The sequence below is a fragment of the Chrysemys picta genome, chromosome 5 (assembly GCF_011386835.1).
Source record: "Chrysemys picta bellii isolate R12L10 chromosome 5, ASM1138683v2, whole genome shotgun sequence".
In the NCBI taxonomy this organism is placed as follows: Eukaryota; Metazoa; Chordata; order Testudines; family Emydidae; genus Chrysemys; species Chrysemys picta.
The window spans coordinates 55,163,095-55,182,729 of record NC_088795.1 but is presented as its reverse complement, the minus strand read 5'-3'; the positions used below and the strand labels follow the sequence as shown (position 1 = coordinate 55,182,729).

Genomic DNA, 19,635 nt, shown 5'->3' with positions numbered 1-19,635 from the left:
ACTATTCGTGGTGCTACTGCCGCACTATAATGGACCAAACAACAAGGTCTTCAAATACTCAACTTCAAACACCATATATTCAACACATTCCATATCCCGCAAAATAATGAATCACAGCTCCCTGAGCACCTTTTTCTTTCATCTTCCCCTCTCCATGTCCAACTTGCATCCTGCCCCCTATCTATATCTCTCCCCTCCTGTCTCATCCAGACCTTCCCCATCAGGGAATCATGGTGACATGCAGTTCATTCATACACTCTCCACCCTCACATTCCAACAAAATTATCCCTTCTAACTACTGATCAATCTTATACTTCTGTAATCCTACCACTTTATATATTATATAAAATCACTGTATGCTAAATAGAGTTGACATAACATCACACAATAAACGAACAATAAACAAAATTCATTGGCTACATCCTTCAATCCCCTACCATTCTCCACGGTCCCTCCCAGACTCCTATTCCTCCACATTTGTTCCCAGTCTCCCACCTCAACCCATGCTCTCAATTCTGGCTCCATTCAGCAACTGGAGTCAGAAGATGCTCAATTTATATTTCTAAAAAGTGCTCTTCATAGCACTTACACAACTCTTTACCTGCCCCTACCACAACTAGACCCCTTGAAATGCTGAGGAAGACATCTTGTCACCATGGCCAATTAAAGAAACCAATCTGGAGTTTCTAGGCCAAGCCGTTCTGGCGAGACAATGAGCCAAAAAAGGATTAGAATCATATTTAGAAAGTAAACTACAGCTAAATATTCAAAACGCTACCTTTAAAACTATTTTTTAAAATCAAACTGTTCAGAAAATCTTTACCCTCGGAAGAGATGTGACATATTTCAGAAAGATTGGGGTTTTTGGGGGGAATGAGGAAGTTAGTAGTGGAATGTCTAACGCTTATAATACAGAATTAGCTTGAACACTCAATATAGAGCGACTACTACTGCTCCATATTACACAGATTCCTTCCCCTCAGGTTGCAAGACACTGTGGACATTCTGACCTTTAATATTTTAGGAGTTAGCCAGTGGGCACCCTCCACTCCGAGCATTGTTTTGGATGTGGGAGGGCTGCCCACCACCTTCATCTTCCATGAACTGGAGGAGAGCAGGCTTATTTGCCTGCCCTAAATGAGATATTTTGGGAGTTGGCTGCAATCAGCAACAAGACGACTAAGAAATACTCCTCTGGTCCCAGGACCATTTTACCTTACTCTGCCGTGCTCCAGAATGCATTGCACAGCAACACGGAAACCTGGCAGACAGTCACATCATTGACAAGGTATTGCTCTAAGTGAATGTGTGGAAGACTCAGCAAAAACACTTTCATAGACCTCTGCTTAGCCTTTAAATATGCCCCTTTGCAATCAAGAGAATAATGAGCAAGCTTCTCTAGAAATACACAAGGGACCATTATTTTAAATTGTTACAGCAAAGCATCTCTGCTTGAGAGGTTTCTAATGTTTTCCAAGGACCATTCTGAGAAACAAAGCAATAATTCCTGGATATTTACCACTACATATTACATCCTCCTATACAGGCAGCATTACATTTCCATTTAAAATGAGAAGCAGCGGTTACTTGGGTACATCAGTTACCAGAGCTGCTCAGGTTTTTTTTATATATTCTAAAAATACTTGCCAGTTTTCCTACTCTCTAGGAGCGATAACAGGGTGGGTAAATCTATTTAATATTAAATTGGACATAATTAGATCATACTAATTTTTCTATATTATTCAAAACACACTAACAGTTCACAAAACTCAGGCTGCAGAGACTGGCTGGTTCAAGATAAATTCTCTCTCATCACAAGATCTCTTGTTTGAATTTGATCCAGGTCAGTAATAGCCAAAAACTTATCATCTGAGGGCTGCTTGATAGCCTGTGTTAAATGAGTTGGTGATCTCAGTACAGGTCCAAGTTGATATTTATCCCTATCACCGAGCCACCACTATAACTGTTAGTAATTTGGCTTCCTTGATAGTAGTCATGGTAGAAGTACAAGGTACTAAAAAGGCCACCTCTCCATCTTAGAGCTGGCTTGAGACACAATGGAGAGTGGTGAGAAGAAGGATCCATCTTTGCTATCCAAGTTGCACCTAATTCCCGAGATATACAGAAATATTTGGTCTCAGGGACTATTAGTCTGGTAGATTTTATCAGCAAATATTTTAAATAATTTAGAAACAAACAAACACAACAACAAACAAACAAACCAAAGACGCTGGCTCTGATGCTACCATTTCATATTATTAAAACAAGAAATTCAAGCACAAAACATAGGGAGAAGAGCAGAAGTGATGGGGTAAAGCAGTGGCCTCAAACTTTTTTACTGGCAACCCCTTTCACATCGCAAGCCTCCAAGTGCGACCCCCCCCCAAAATACATTAAACACACTTTTTTATATATTTAACACTATTATAAATGCTGGAGGCAAGCAGGGTTTGGGGTGGAGGTTGGCAGCTCGCGACCCCCCCATGTAATGACCTCGCGACCCCGAGGGGTCCCGACCCCCCAGTTTGAGAACCCCTGGGGTAAAAAAATCAAGACTGGTGCATTTGACTGCTGAATGACTTCAACAAAAAACAATTATGTAATATACCGAAATGCTCTGCAGGAATAACCATCTTTGGTCTATACAAATGAAACGACTACTGCAAAAAAAATGAAAACACCCATTTACCTCGTAGGTTCAGGCTTCTTGCTTTGACAATTTATTAGCAATAGGTAATCCTGAGGATCTTCTTGGCTAGATGAGGACTCCAGAGGTGGGATGTTAATTAGTTGATATGGAGGAGGTAGGGATGATTCTGCTTGTACAGATGGTGGTGAAGTGTTGACTGCTAATGGTAATTCAGCAGATGCTTGTAAAGAACTGCCAAGTGGCTTCACAGCATCTATGACATAAAAGCACATAGATGTTAATCGCTCTTTTCATAGTTTATTGTGCTCTTTAAACTATATGATGTCATTGGAAGGTAAACAACATTAATTTTAACATGATAGTGTGCAGATTTAAGCCAATTTCAGCATCACAACAATTTCTGACTCAAAAACAGGTCTGCAGGATATTAGAAAAATATTTCTAAACAAAACTCCATATGGAAGATAATTTTGTCTGATTCGATGTACAAATCTTATGCGTGGAAGAGGATCTCCTTCATTCTAGGCCATTTAAAAATGCCTTGGGATCCTGTTATTCTTCACATTTTTCCAGATGTCATCATTCGCCTGACTGTCCCTTCGAAACTAGAGGTTTGTCTTGTAACACGATTTTTCACCCACTTTTCTGGTCACAAGCAAAACAAAGATGCTGACTGGTACCATGCAACAATTAAGCAGACAAATCTGTTGTTTTAAAACAACAATCAAGCGCTCACAGGTTAAAATTCTGTTATGGCTGCATGATTCCGCATTTTATACTGTGTTCAATGTATTTTTCCTTGATCCCAGTCACTTTGGTATTTGATACTAGAAAACTAGGCAAAACTGAAAAGAAACAGGAAAAAATGAACAAAACAAACAAAAAGGCTTTGCTCCTATGGAATATTCACTGTTGCCTACAAGATTCTGAGAGATGTGCTAGATTCCAAAAGAAGACTTTCTATTGCTATCCAATCCTGACTTGCTGACTTATTATTGTGCTGCAATGTTAGATCCAGGTGGGTCTTTTGTTGTCCCATCTCTCCTCTTTATAATTCTTTTCCCCCTTCCATTTGTGAATGGTTTTTTCTTGCCAAATTTAATTCTTTGGTTTCTCCAGAAACAGACACACACACACACACACACACCATTTTGTCTGGTAGTCTAAAAATGCTAGCAGCATCAGATAGCAATAAACCTTTAACCCTTTTATTCTGTTTTTAAATTAAACTGTTGCATTTCCTTGAATTATTGGACCATCCTTAATTTATGTATTGTTAAATGACAAGACTCTGCAAGTGCAATTTGCACATCTTGCCAACAGTATCTGAATATTAGCATTGTTCTAATTAATTCACTACCCTACAATGCAACCGATCCATTAATCTTGCAGCAACCTACAAGGCTAACCCACAAAACTAAGCAGCTTAATAAAGGGATGTTCCCAAAATGATGATGATGTGTTCAATGATAATTCTGAATAAGGTTCAACTTCTAAGGAATTTTTAAAAAAGGGAATATGACATGATCATTTCCTGTTTAGAAACTGCAAAGACGTTATATGAACACATTTTAGTTTTCCACATTTCACAATGCAACGAACATCTTAATTCCCTGATGTTTGTATTAAAATGACAACTGCAAAACTCTCTTCATTCCCAAGACATGTTGGAGTGGATCGGCAAGGTCTAGACAATCTCTGGGGTCCTGACAAGAGGAGGATTGAGGGGAAGGTAAGGTGCAGGCTCAGCTGCTCCAGAGCCTTCCCTTCTCCTTCCTTCATGACAGCTCAGAATGCACACAGACAACATGTCTGTGCAGAGGAGAAGGAGGAGAGATTGCTCCTTCATTAGCCAGGCTTGTGGGGTGGTGGCTGAGAAGAGAGGCGATGGACTCTGTGGCCCCCCTTTTTATCCTTGCTTTATATAAAACCCTCATAGACATGAGCTAGGATCTTTTTGTACACAGGTAGTACTGTAATCACACACAAGAAAATCCAGTATGATGTCCCTGAACTTTACAGGGAAGACGGACATGTCTAGTAGACACAGAGACAGATGTGCGATCAGCAGAACCTAGTAGGTTGACAGAAGGCAGATACCAGCAGCGTGTGTGTGGGTGCAGCCAAGCTACTCTCAGTGCCAGTGCAGGTAATAGGTTCCAAGTGACCAGTTCCAAGAAGAAAACACGAGTAAGAAGTCTGGGAGATGACTGGTGGACCCTATTTGACTGGAGGAAGAAGAGGAGTCTTTAAATCTTTGTGAACTCAGGGACCCTTCACAAGTACTCTCATTCCCCCTTGCAGGGGAATGGCAAGAGAATTCAGAAATGGGCTGAATCCTTGAGATTAGAATGAAAGGGGCCAACCATAAATGTTTATTTGGCCATTTAACACCACACTGGACTCAAATATATGCTTGGTATTTGGGGTGGGTGGAGTGCTAAACCATTAATATCTTCAACTTATGAACCTCTGCTGTGAAATCTATCCTGATGTGGATGCGTGGCATGCTCTAGTGCATTCCCAATCGTTATTTTAAATCAATGTATGATTTAAACAGTGATTGAGTTACTCTGAAACAAAAGTTTTAGTTCGGCTGAAAATTATTTTTTCTTCATCTTAAGGGTACTTCTAATTTGCCTTGCATGAGTTTAGTATTGTTAATAATTGTTTTCAGTACTGATAAAGTAAACAATGTTTTAATTTCGTATTTTTAAACACTGAAAAAAATCTCTTTAGCCATTTAATATACTTTGGAACCTGATGTTCAAGGTTTAGCCTAGCAGCTAACTATGATTTTAATGAGCTTTAATAATGATCTTGGTTCATTTTGAATGAACAGATTAGTCCATCTGCACGCTAACAAAAAAAACCATTCAAAATCTTTTGGTTTGTTCCCAGAGCTCAGACACCAGAGCTGCTCTGAAATAACTGAATTGGAAAAGCATTCAGTGTAGTTATCATACACATGAGCACAACAAGTATCCCATTTCACTTAGTATTCCTGTATTCAGTACAGCTAGAACAAGCAGCTTTTTAAACTGGACAAGTTGTGGGGAGAGGGGTATATTTTTATTTTTTCGCTGGTTGGTAACAGTGGACAGATGCATCACCCAGTTGAGTGTTTGTCAGTCTGGTCAATATAAAGCTGGGTATAAGAGCAGTTACACACAAAGTAGTTATGAAACTTAAACAATGGTTAAAAGGACATTTTGCAACCAAGAATAATGAAAGGTTTTCCCTCATCCTTTTGGTTATTTACAATGTTGCTGATGTCTGCATGCTGAGAATAATCTAGAAGGTTTGAATGCCTTTTTTATGTATGAACTAAATTATTTGATATAGTGTACTTTGCAAATGAGTACAGTAGAACTTTCCACCACTTTTTTGAAGTATGTAATAATGTGAGCAGAATATAAAAGGTTATGAGAGCCTTTAAAAATATTGATTTAATAAAATGTCAATTGTGCTGATTTAGAGTATGAGAAAGCATTCTTCATAGGATGTAGGTAGAACTACTGGAAAGTAAAAATGGGATTTTCCCATTGTAAGCATGAATCAGCAACAGATAAGCCATTGCCTGGCTCTACAATTCTTAGAGAAGAGTCATTCAATCCAGTTACTACTATGTAGATTTTCTAATTAAAATGATTTAAAAGACAAATTATCTATTAATCTTGAACAACTCCAACACAAACTATGGAGATGGAGTCATATGAGAGCCTACATAGACAGAGCAACAGAGAGTCCTGTGGCACCTTTAAGGCTAACAGATGTATTGGAGCATAAGCTTTCGTGGGTGAATGCCCACTTCATCAGACACATGTCTGATACATAGACAGAGTACACACTGCTACAGAAAACTCAAGAATTTGTGGTGGCGTATGCACGTGTACACACACACCTCTCCACCCACCCTAGAATGCAGTATGCAAAAGGAAAAATGAATGTCAAATAATCTCAAAGTACTAAGACACTTCACTAAATCACTTATCTTTCAAAGAACTAATATTTTATAATAAGGGAAATCATTTCTGCAGTATTATTCTAATACAATATAAATCACATCCTGACACACAGGATGCTTTAGCTCCTCTATCTCACCCCAACATCAATTTCTCCCTCTCCTCTTGCATTAGTTTTCTAGGTCTGTTTTCAAATCAAGGACATCATCTTTAATAAATGTCTCAGTCAAAAAACCTGTAAATATAAATTGAGTCACCCACTCACCCTTGGAGGTTTTCAGCTCCCTTACATAAACTATCAATATATGAGTCAAGACAGTAAACATAGCATCCATGAAATACAGCCTATATTTACATACTCTTCTGTGAAGAGCGTAATACAGAGATGGTCGGGAATTTTCCAGTGAGATCGTTTCAGCGAACTTCCAACAAAATACAAGCAGGATTCCACTGGAAACCTACCTGCTTTCTTGCCAGCTCCTCTGGCAGGCTGCTAAGGAGCCTGCACTTCCAGGGGCCACACCTCTAGGGCAGTCTCACCACATGAACTTCCCCAGACTTCCAGGCTCCCTGCCATGGAGCTGGGAGCCTGAAAATTTGAAGAACCCAGGTTCAATCTGGAGCTGTCAGGGCTTCTAGGCTCCTTGCCGTGGAACTGGCAACCTAATAAACTTCGGAGCCACAGCTGAGCTGAGAGTTGCAAAGCTTGGGTGCCCAGGATCAATTCTGTTTAGAAATATTTGAAATTAAACATCTGGATTATTTCCAAACAAATATTTTTCCAGTTTTTCCCACCATGGGAAATTCTAAATTTATACTTGGTTCTGAAACAGAACAACTTTTTTCAGATTTTCACAATTTCCCACATAGTAGAAACTCTGCCTTTCAACCATCTCTTGTGTAGAATCTAAAAAGAAAATAAAAACTTTACATTCTTGACTTTTTAATGACTAATTTTGAAGAACTGTACATTTCAAAAGCTTATTTTGTTTTTTCAGTCTCATCAAGTTACATTTAGTCCTCTTTTTCAAAAGAATTTAGCAGTTGTCTGTTTATTTTATGTTTAGGAGAGTCTGGTCTACTGTGAAACACCTATAACTGTGACTGACAGCCCTTAAGTTTATATCATGTTATAGTTAACATTTCTGACTTTCAGTGTTTACTTTTTCTCAAATTCGGTGTTCATATTATGCAAACTGTGAATAATTTCATGCTGCATTTTTGGCTATCCATTTAAGTAAAAAAAGAAAAATAGCAAAGCATTTTAGTTTAAAATTTCTCCTCTTTCTCTCAACTCAGAGAAGGCACTCTCACAAAACACAAGATAAGGTATAACCATTAGCCTCCTTCCTCCCTATATCGTTTATTTAAGTTAAAAACACAATACAACTGAAAAGTTGCATGGGGAAAAATGGTTAAATTTGGAGGTAAGGAGAAGTTTAATGGGGTTTGGCACTAAGTGTGTATGTGTTTTGTTTTAAAGGAAGTCACAAAATGAGTGAAATGTTGAAAACTGATGATGTATTATTCAGTTTAAACCTTCAACCCTAGTTTTCTGTTTTTGTTTGTTTTAAAATCACAATTAAGAATGAGGAAAAGTGATTTACAGATCAGTCTTCATCTCAAATAAATATTTTAATTGGTTACTTTTATTGCTATTGTCTTTAAAATGGTGTTATAGTGTAAAAGACTTAAGAACAGGACATGGAGGATGACTGGCTTTGCTGTATTGAGTATTATTAAAATACAATAATAATGCAATGTAACTTTAATGCCAAGAACTGAAGCATACAATGCAAGAGTCTCTGTATGGCACAAGTTCATGTCATATGAACTTATAAATTTCCTTGTCTCTATCTGCTGGATGAGAGAATTTGGTTTTTTATTTATTTATTTTGCTTGTTTTTACAACAACTTTTCTGAGAGGAGACAACCAAAGCAGGACGCAGTTTGTAAGATAAGGACACAACAGACTCCTATAACGCCAATTAACCTTTTCCTACATTATTCTCTATGCACTCCTTAATACCTTCCAACATAAATAGTTAATTTTCTTTTCTAAACATTATATTGAGCAGACATCTTTACAGAGACCAGTTTCTAGACTAGAAGATCCTTCTTGGGATTCCCTGAGCAAAGGAGAAGGGGGATGGGGTGGGAAAGACATGCAGGCTTACTTTTCTTTTCCTTTACTAAAATGGGCTTCAGCTTTCCTTTCCAAAAAGACAGGTTGCTTCAGTCATAGGGCAGGTTTGCCATCTACTGCTGCATCTCCCACTGGAATCCAGATATCTAGATCCAACTGTGTTTCGGGTGTCCGAGACAGAGATACTTTTACTGCTGTAGCTAATGTCTCAAAGGATCCCATGAATTGATGCCCAACAGTTTCTAAATCAACTTTTCTTCCATTAAAAAAAATCCTTTTATTTAAGGTGAGTTTAGTGCACATGAGAGGAAATCCAATTGATAAGATTGGAAAATGAAGTCAATCAGTCAAGATTTTAAATAATTTCTGAGGAAAAGAAATCAGCTAAGTTATAGACATTCTTCCATATGTCAGATTCATATTTGCTCAGTAGGATGTGTATTTGGCAATAAAGGTTAGCCAATCAACAGATATCCTGCATTTTGGCAGGAGGTTAGACTAGATGACCCTTCCGGTCCTGTCTAATCCTGTGGTTCTGTGATAAACCTTTTCAGACTAGATTCTAAGTAGTGTATTTCTGGGACTCATTTTTACCCACTGCAGCCTCCTCCAAAATACCTGTAATTAGGCTATGAGAAATGTTGTACTCTACTCTCTCCAATCTCTCCATCTGGCCATCGCCTTGTCTCTTTCAGCATCACCCATTTGCTCTCTTCCTCTTGCCCTATACCTAGCCTTTCTGTGATTCCCACTCCATCAATGTCAATGACTTCTCATTTGCTCTCATCCCTCTCCTCTCTTCCATGGTATGGTTGGTAATTGTCTGCATGCTTCACTTTCATATATCCTGGACTCCTTCGCCCCTCTCTCTGCTATCGCCAGGTCTGCCTTGCCACTTTTCTCTGTTCCTTCTCCTATGCTGATGAACATCTCTGACAGAACTGCTGTGACCAAGCTGACATCCCCCACTACAAATTTGTTCTCTCCTCCTTCAATTCTGCCAAGTTTCTAACCTAACTAAGCAACTTTACTTTTCCACTTTAATTGAATCCCATGTCTGCAATCCTAGCCATCTTCTTTTACTATCTTTGACTCCCTCCTCAAACCCTCTCCCACTCCCTTATCTTTCTCCTCAACTCTCACTCTCCTCCAGTTATTTCCCTTCACAATACAAACATGCTTTAGTTTCTCATCTTAAAACCCCGCCACGTCTCTCTAAATACTATCCTATCGCCCTATACCCTTCATCTCTAAGTTCATTAAACACATTGCCAATAGTCACTGTCTGGAGTTCCTCTCCTCCAGTTCTACTCTAGATCCTCTCCAACCTGGCTTCTGCCACTTGCACTCCATTGGAAATGCTTTCACCAAAAAGTCTATAACAGTCTATTCCTAGCCAAAGCTCAGAACCATCCTCATCCTCTTTGACCTGTCAGTTGCCTTCATAACCATCAACCATGTTCTTCTTGATATCTTGTCCTCCCCCATGACCTCCATGACTCTGTCCTCTCCTGGTTCTCCTCCTACCTCTCTAATTACTCCTTCGGTGTATCAGAGGATCCTCCTTATCCCCCTCCAGCTTTTCGGGGAGGGAGGAGTGGAGGGGGTCCACCAAACAGCATCCCACAGTCGTTTTCTTTTCTCCCTCTACACATTGTCCCCGGGGAAGCTTAGAATAGAATAATAGAATATTAGGGTTGGAAGAGACCTCAGGAGGTCATCTAGTCCAATCCCCTGCTCAAAGCAGGACCAACCCCAACTAAATCATCCCAGCCAGGGCTTTGTCAAGCCAGGCCGAAAAACCTCTAAGGAAGGAGATTCCACCACCTCCCTAGGTAACCCATTCCAGTGCTTCACCACCCTCCTAGTGAAATAGTGTTTCCTAATATCCAACCTAGACCTCCCCCACTGGAACTTGAGACAATTGCTTTTTGTTCTGTCATCTGCCACCACTGAGAACAGCCTTGCTCCATTCTCTTTGGAACCCCCCTTCAGGTAGCTGAAGGCTGCTATCAAATCCCCCCCACTCTTCTCTTCTGCAGACTAAATAACCACAGCTCCCTCAGCCTCTCCTCGTAAGTCATGTGCCCCAGCCCCCCAATCATTTTCGTTGCCCTCCGCTGGACTTTCTCTAATTTGTCCACAACCCTTCTGTAGTGGGGGGACCAAAACTGGACGCAATAATCCAGGTGTGGCCTCACCAGTGCCGAATAGAGGGGAATAATCACTTCCCTCGATCTGCTGGCAATGCTCCTACTAATGTAGCCCAATAGGCCGTTGGCTTTCTTGGCAACAAGGGCACACTGCTGACTCAGATCCAGCTTCTTGTCCACTGTAATTCCCAGGTCCTTTTCCGCAGAACTGCTGCTTAGCCAGTCGGTCCCCAGCCTGTAGCAGTTCACAGGATTCTTTCTTCCTAAGTGCAAGACTCTGCACTTGTCCTTGTTGAACCTCAGATTTCTTTTGGCCCAATCCTCCAATTTGTCTAGGTTACTCTGGACCCTATTCCTACCCTCCAGCGTACCTACCTCTTCCCCCAGTTTAGTGTCATCTGCGAACTTGTTGAGCGTGCAATTCATCCCATCATTAATAAAGATGTTGAACAAAACCGGCCCCAGGACCGACCCCTGGGGCACACCGCTTGATACCGGCTGCCAACTAGACATCAAGCCATTGATCACTACCCGTTGAGCCCGACAATCTAGCCAGCTTTTTGTCCCCCTTCTAGTCCATTCATCCAATCCATACTTCCAAATCAAAAGCTTTGCTAAAGTCAAGATATATCACATCCACCACTTTCTCCATATCCACAGAGCCACTTATCTCATCATAGAAGGCAATCAGGTTGGTCAGGCATGACTTGCCCTTGGTGGATCCATGTTGACTGTTCCTGATCACCTTCCTCTCCTCCGAATTCTTCAAAATGGATTCCTTGAGGACATGCTCCATGATTTTACCAGGGACTGAAGTGAGACTGACTTGTCTGTAGTTCCCAGGGTTCTCTTTCTTCCCTTTTTAAATATGGGCACTATATTTGCCTTTTTCCAATTGTCCGGGACCTCCCCCGATCGCCACGAATTTTCAAAGATAATGGCCAATGGCTCTGCAATCACATCAGCCAATTCCTCAGCACCCTTGGATGCATTAGATCTGGACCCATGGACTTGTGCTTGTCCATCTTGTCTGCCAACACAAATTCTACTTCTATCTCTATGCTGATGACTCTCAGATCTACCTCTACTACAGACCTGTCTTCTTATGTTCAAATTATAATCACAGTTGGCTTCTGTAACAACTCCTTGTGGACATACAGCAATCAGCTTACAATCAAGATGGACAAAACAGAGCTCTTATTCCTTTCTCTATCACTGGACAACACCATCATTGTTCTGGTGACTCCTCTCTTTACATCCCTCCACTGGCTCCCCCATTCTCTATGGCATCACACATAAGCTGCTTGTCTTCACTTTCAAGGTCCTTCATGACCTATCCCCACCCATCATTGCTTATGTGCCATTAAGATGTCAACTCCTGCCTCCAGTCAGCCAAAGATGCCAGCCTCCAGTGTCCATTGGTTAAATTTTCAAACAAACACTTTTGTTGTTTCTCCCATGCTGCCCCTTGTGTGGGAGGAGCTCCCCATAAACATCTGCAAAGCTCCCTCATTCTCCTCCTTCAAATCCCTCCCTTTGCTGTGATGCCCACAAAAATCTTGATAACAATTAGGCTGCAGGAGTGCTGAGACCATGCCCACCATGCTGACTAGTACTATCTCACTGTTTCCTTGTCGTCTTTTGTCTTATTGTAAATTCTGCAGGAAAGGGACTGGTTTTGCTCTGTTTGTATAGCACCTAGCAGAATGGGGTTCTGATCCATGACTGGGGCTCTTAGGTATTAACCAACTACAAAAACAGATGACAACAACAACAACAACAACATCTGAGGCTGCCTGCCACTGTGTAGATACAACTGGAAGGAACTTCAGAGCATTCCCTTGAGGCTGGTGACTGACTGTCCCCACCTAGCTGCAAGCAACCTGAAGTACCTAATCATAATGCATCTGTGAACCTTAACATGATAAAGTAAATCCTATAACCTGCAGAAAATTTAAATAAAAAACAAATTGTACAAAACTGAAAGGCAACAGAAGAAAGTAAAATTGCTATTTCGTACAGAGTGATTTAGTGAATCTTGAAAAAAGTTCCTTTGTACTTGAAATAGAACTTTGATTCCTTTGAAGAAACATGATCGGCATTTCTGGAAAATATAATTTAAATGCTACAAAAAAAACAACCAATATCTATGGGGAGGGGGGGGTGGAGGAATATACACTATACCCTTTTTCTGTTCTATTTCTCCTATTTTCTTTCTCCTCCACTTCTTTTCCTTTATTCTTGCTACATTTATTTAGTTGAATAGGCTGATGAACATACTGTTTGTATGTAGTATGACAATTCTTTTTCTTTAAAGCTCTGATTCATATACAAGTTTAACTTTAATGCCTATAAATTAAAGGTAACCTGCATTTTCATTTTTATTATTTTTTTACTTCAAAATAGTTAAAATACATATAGTACTTCTTCTGCTGAACACGTGTGTGTTGAGAGATACAGTATAAAGTTTCATAGAAAAGTAACTAAAATAAACCCTTATGCATTACCACTTCCCATTTTCATTTTAGATAGATATTATCTATAATAGAATCCTGGAAATTAGCACTTAATTACTTTAATCTGAAGATGGGGTAGAAATTAACATTAAACACCCACCAATCTGTTTCTGTTAATTACAAGGAATAATTATTTAAGATTGTTAGGCAACTTGAATATCTATTTCTTGGTAACTCCAGACTCACCAGGAATCCAAAATAACTGAAAGTATATGTAAACTCTATCTTGACAACTAAATCCCTGTAAAAGAAATTGTCCTACAATATATTGTGCTGTACTGTACTGCTTCCTTAACTCTGCTCTCAGAAATCTGCACAGATTCAACAGCTTGTGACACTGATGATTCAGGAACATGAATCAATCTGCTCATTGTCCAAATAACAAAGTGAAGTTATTGTAATTTTCCTAAATGAATGGTGACGACGTGCATAAATCATTTCTGCTTGGAAGGCCTACACTGGAACACCACACAGAAACACTCCTGTGCAAGTCAAAGGGGAAAAAAAGAAAGAAAATAACAGCCTGCCAGCACCACAGATATTCCAGTAAAGCTACCAGATAGCATAGAAGGAGCAACATAGTGATTAACTGAGATAATCCTTCCCCTCCCACCACCAGAACAATATTTCCCCCACCCCCAAATTAATCTTCAAAATACAAAAACAACAACAACAACAAAAATCACATTCTCATGATGAGGCAGCCTATTGGCAGCACAACATACCACTGGCCTGACCCAGCCCCCCTTCAAGTCAAGGGAATTGATTTGAAGAGGAGCAGACAAAAGCAAAGCCTTCCCTCAACCCTTAATCTAGCAAGGGCTGGTAATGGAGCGAATCACATAATATCAAGTCCTTCAGCCAATCTGGGGAAGGATGTAAGTCATGCTATAGGAAAGTAGTAACATTGGTATACTTTTTATTTTCTGAAGGAAGAGGAAGGTTTGACAGTACATAGATGTAATTTATCCTCTATTTAACATCCCAAAATAATCTATACATTAGCTGGGATAAAAATGTAACTAGTGTATATATATGATTTGAAGCTACTCTTTAATACGTGGATGCAGAGACACGTACCTTGTAAAAATCAGATCCTGAAAATGCAAGTGGATGAACAATTGCTGATTTTCCAAGCTATTTAAATTTTGCACTTAGGCAATGCAGGCCAAGGTTACATCCATAAAACATGCAACAGTACCTTATTCCGAACTAGGAAAGCTATGTATGAAATTTGAAGCATGAAGAAATTATGTTTGTAGAAAACTGATCCAGGACTATCAAGACTTAGAATCCAAATGAAGATCTAGTCTACTTCTCCCTTCCCCAGCAAACACATAACATGCACACACACAAAAAACCTCTTACCAAAAAGCTCTACCCTAATTCCATATTAGTGTCTGGAGTAAATGATTCAATATAGTTCCTATAAACCTCACTATATACACATCCATATAGGCTAGCACGTGCAGAGCTGGGAGACATTTGGGGGGGACGGACTGAAAAATGCTGATTTGGCTCGACTGAAACAATACGGGTGGATTTTGGCTAATTGCTTGGTATAAAGAAAAAAATTGGAAATGTTGGAGCAGTTCATTTAAGCATTTCTGTAACAAAACACTTCAATATTTCATTTCAGAATTTTTCTCCATGTTCTTTTTAAAACCACTGGAAAAAACCCTCAAAGTCAAATGAAGTGGTTTTCAGTTTGGCTAGAGGCAGAGCCAGCATAGAGGCTGAGAGGCAATGAGGGCAGAGCTGGGCTGCGGGCGGAGCAGAGCTGCGACCAGAGTGGGGCTGGGTGGCGCTCCCTCCCTACCTCCCCTGGGGCTTGGCCTGGGCCCCACCACATGCCCCCCCGAATGCTCCTCCGTGCCCCCTTAGGGGGGGCACACCCCTTGGGGACTACTGCACTAGGTCATAAAAATAAACAAACCCTACAGATCTCATTGTCCCATTTATTTCATTTAAATAGTAAAAGAACTACATATCTGATGCATATATCTGCATATAATGCATTTTCTCTTTGTTATAAAAATAGCTATTGATCTTTAAATACTTCTTTGTAAGGTGACATAACAGTGTTGCTCAGGAAAAAAAATGCTAAATTTACCTTCTTCTGTAGGGTTGAACCCACAGATGTCGCAAATACAGCGAACCCACTTATTCATCTCCTCCTCGCTATCTGCCACCAAGTAGAAAACTCTGTCGATAGTGTTGATATCAAAAATATAACTGTTTTCGAACTCTTTTTTGTTAAATGTCAATCCCGCATCCACTTGTTGACACAAGTTTAAGTCAATAATACGAATAGGTTTTTTGGCATGGTCATTTTTGTAGTACTCCAACACATCCGGATCTCCTGTTAGACGGCCACTGCGAAGCACAAACCACCTCCTCTTCCATGCCTAAGAAGTAGGGGGGAAAAGGGAAACATTAATGTAAGCGTGATGTTATTTTAAAGACAATTATGCCTATTTATCAGTGACTTCCACTACTGGAACTGCATTGTAAAAAGAAAAGAAAGAAAAAAGAAAAAAGAAAAAAGGTTGAATACAATGCAATAAATATTTCAAATTGTTTCCAAAAAACCTAACCTGAGGAGAATCAGGTTACAAACTGGTGGCAGTGACCTTTTTAAAAAAATATTTCCTTTTATATTTAAGACTTTGTTCAAGAGAATAAGTTTAAAAAGTAAGATGATATTTGCCAAATGGGAAAGGATGAATCCAATTAAGGAAAAGAGAAAAAAAAGAACTTCCAAAGAAAGTTAATACAGGCAGAGGAAGGAAAAGAAACAACCTATATTTTTAGGTACTTAAAAGTGTCCTCTTAATTTCATGCTGTTTTATCTTCAATAGTTACTTGCTTTCATAGCACACATAATGCTCATTCATACATGCACGTTTCTCTGAATCTTGTGACTAAAGCAGGTTAATCAAATGGTAGTATTTTAAGATAGCTACTCTTGTAGAAAGAGAGCCACTTTATTAGATGGCAACCCTTTACAGCACTGTAAATTATTGGATTTTCTCCTTTAAACTTAAAAAAAAAACCATTTAATTATGTCCATGAATATATATATTTGCCGAGTCCAGGCACTGCGACTCCTACACCAACCCCAACTACTTTATCAGTGCCTTGGGGCTACGGACATCCAGTTTAATTTAGAACAGTGTTTCCCAAATGGTAGGTCCTGATCCACCAGTGGGTTGCAGGAAGAGTGTAGGTGAGTTGATTATCACTGCTCCCCCATGTCACTCTCCATGAGCCCCAGAAGCACTCCTCCTATCAGGGCCACAGGGGAAGTGGGGGAAGGGGGTTCTTTGCCCCAGGCCACACATCTGAGAGGTCCAAACAACCAAGTGACATTGCAACATGCACATGGAGTCACAGCACCACCCAGGTTTGCCTGGCTACCCCTCCATCATGATAGGAAGTAGTCTGGTCCAAACCTAAGTAGTGCTGCAACCCCATCCACCAGGTCACAATGCCCAGAGCAGGGAGCCAGGCCCATCCTTGCAGGACAGAAGCTGCCAGAGCAGGGTGAGTGCGGGGCAGACCCACTCTTGAACACCCCCACCGAGGTCTCTCCAGCCAGCTGGGGCTGCAGATGCAAGCAGGACTGGGAGAGTGAGAGCATGGGGACTAGGCGGAGCTGAGCAACAGGCTTGGGAGCTGGGCCAGGGATGCTCTCCTCATCTTGATGCAGGTGAAAACTTGGACTGTGAAGCCCCCTTGCTGGGAGCGGGATCTGTACTGTTTGGTGTCTGTTTCAATTAGGCTCCCCAGACACAAGGATTTTTGAGAGGCCAGTTCTCTCCAAGGACAGAGACTGGTCACTGGAGGGCTGTTTTGTGTTTTCCTTTGCTGTAGCATGTCTTCCACTCTCACTTAAAGGCATGACCTCCTCAATTACAGGGATGTAGCAGGAGCCCTGTCAGAGCTCTCTATCCACAAGAAGGGACAGGGCTGGGAGAGGGGAGGTGCTAGCAGTGCAGAAAGCACGTGAGTTTATGTTTTTCTTTCATGTTTGAATTTTTAAAAAGTTAAAAAATAGTGAACAGTAGTTTACATTTTACACACACAAAATTATTATTATGCAAAGGCATCTCCCCAAAAAGACAAAAGGCAGTTGGTGGGTCACCTTAGTAAAAAGTTTGGGAACCACAGATTTAGAGCAGCCCTCAGAACATGCTAATTCATGCCGGGGAACCACACTTTGCACACAGTTGGTTCAGGACTGCAGAATGCCGAAGTTACCTTTGCACTCTCCTCCTAACCCCCATTGAGCTCCTTAGCTGTAACTAGAGATATGGGTCACTATATCTTAGGGAGAGGAAGCCTCCACAAATATGATCTAGTCCTGCTTTAATTAAGGTGCTCAGATATCGGGGCAACAGACATGGCATAAGAACCTAGACAGATGGTCTTCTTTTAGGAGTAAGAACTCATTGCCTTTACGCTGAGTTAAGGTTGCAGGATCAGGCCCACAGCCATGGAAGGAATAAACTCTTTATCTCCACCGCTTTTTTTCCTATTTATAAGTCAAAGTGTGAGCTCAAAGAAAGTGAATGGGATGGCTCTAGCAAACTCTCCTCCATACCAAAAACTCTCTTCCCCTTGCCAAAATGATTTCTTTTAAAGTTTGCATTTAGGTTGTTTAAACAAGTATAAAAATCCATCACATAAAAAAATCCATTCATATTTTCTACAGAGTACACAGTGACAGGAAGACAGACTACCACACTAACAAGAGGTGAAAAGGAAGTGTTGAGACTTGTAGTGTCCTTTACATATCCATATGCATCTGTCAACCTCTGGGATCAAAACTTTCTCAGACTGGACTTATGGAACCAGCTGTGGAGCAGAAAACAACTCATGCTGGTTCCTGAGAAGTGTAAATGTAACCTATTACCTCAAACTAAGTGGGGGGAAACATACTGGGGCCTGGGAATCAAAACTGTGCTGCCATCTTATAGCTCTGGCTCAGAACCAGCATAGTCAGCTTTTCAGTGGGTGCTCACAAACAACTCATTGTCAAGCGTGGATGCCTTTTTTGATATCAAGCTGAAGCTACTATGGAAAGATAATACAGAAATTAGGGAAGGGGGAAAATGCCAGACATTTAAACTGGAATTTGTGGCATATTCAGTAGCCACCATGTCCTAAAAATCATCTGAGTTTGAAAAAAGACTTTTATACTCGCAATTCTATACAAATAATCATGCATTTTGTGCTCATTATCATAGATATTCAGCCTTAAAATGCAGAATTATATAATTCAAGTCAGTTCTCAGGTCACCTTTCTCTCTACGTTAGCAAGTTAGTGAGCGGGATAAACAACAAAGTACAAGAATTAAAACTGACAGAAAAAAACAAATGGAACACCTTAAGTAGATGCTATGTATTAAAATGTGTAAAATTCCAGAATTGATATGCATTGTGCTATACTGCTCTGAAAATATGACAAATTTTGTGCTGCTTTCTGCATCTCTATCAAGCCAGAAAAACAACAGCTTAGATACTAGCGTAACAGGAGCCTTAGATATTTTCCATACAGAAAGGCTCCAAGGTTGATAATTAATTGATAATTAGTTCTGAAAAACATACTATAAGCTGCAACTATTTCAGAAACTGGAATTATCCTCTATGTCTTTGCTTTTTAAAAATCTCATCTGAAGAAATAATCTCTAAAAACCCCAACATACTTGCCTAAAGATTTATGCAACACAAATCGCTTGGTACAAATGAAATTTGCCTAGCTTGGGAGTTTCTGTCTAGTTCTGTGTTAAGGGGTGAAACTTGTTCATATTATCACTAATAAAAGCCCTATTCAACATTAAAGAGTGAAATATGACTTATTCCAGTTTCATAAATTAATCTAAAAGGAACTTGTTTTCAGCCTTAATGCTACAAAATACCAACTATTAAGTACTTAAAACACTGAGTTTAGGCTACCACCTGCTACTATTTTTTTTGAAGAATTTTTGCAAAGTGAATATGTGAATGTTTATTTCAGTCATATAATGAGTCACTCACTGAAACTGGCACAGATTAAACGCAAAAAAAAAAAAGCAATTCCATAAACTACACATTAATAAGGCAGATACAAAGGTTCTCTGGGTTACAGTACAAAGCACAATTTAGCAGCAGAATAAAGCCTGAAGCTAGACAAGAGAACTGACATCAGAACCCTTGCTAA

The 19,635-nt window shown here is 40.0% G+C and overlaps 1 protein-coding gene across 23 annotated transcripts in view; it reads right to left on the bottom strand.

Moving 5' to 3' along the window:
* The window catches only part of GAB1 (GRB2 associated binding protein 1), a 140,795-nt gene that overhangs the window by 40,757 nt on the left and 80,403 nt on the right, over positions 1-19,635 (bottom strand). For 22 of the 23 annotated variants that reach the window (XR_010601363.1, XR_010601362.1, XR_010601364.1 and 19 more), the window contains 2 exons: positions 15,544-15,838; positions 2,690-2,903 (listed from right to left, as the gene is read on the bottom strand). Coding sequence is in view for 19 of the 23 variants with exons in the window: in XM_005284309.5 (XP_005284366.1) it covers positions 2,690-2,903; positions 15,544-15,838 (509 nt within the window). In the remaining 4 variants the exon portion in view is untranslated. The remainder of the gene's footprint in view (positions 1-2,689; positions 2,904-15,543; positions 15,839-19,635) is intronic. The other variant, XM_042850290.2, reaches the window with a different exon arrangement.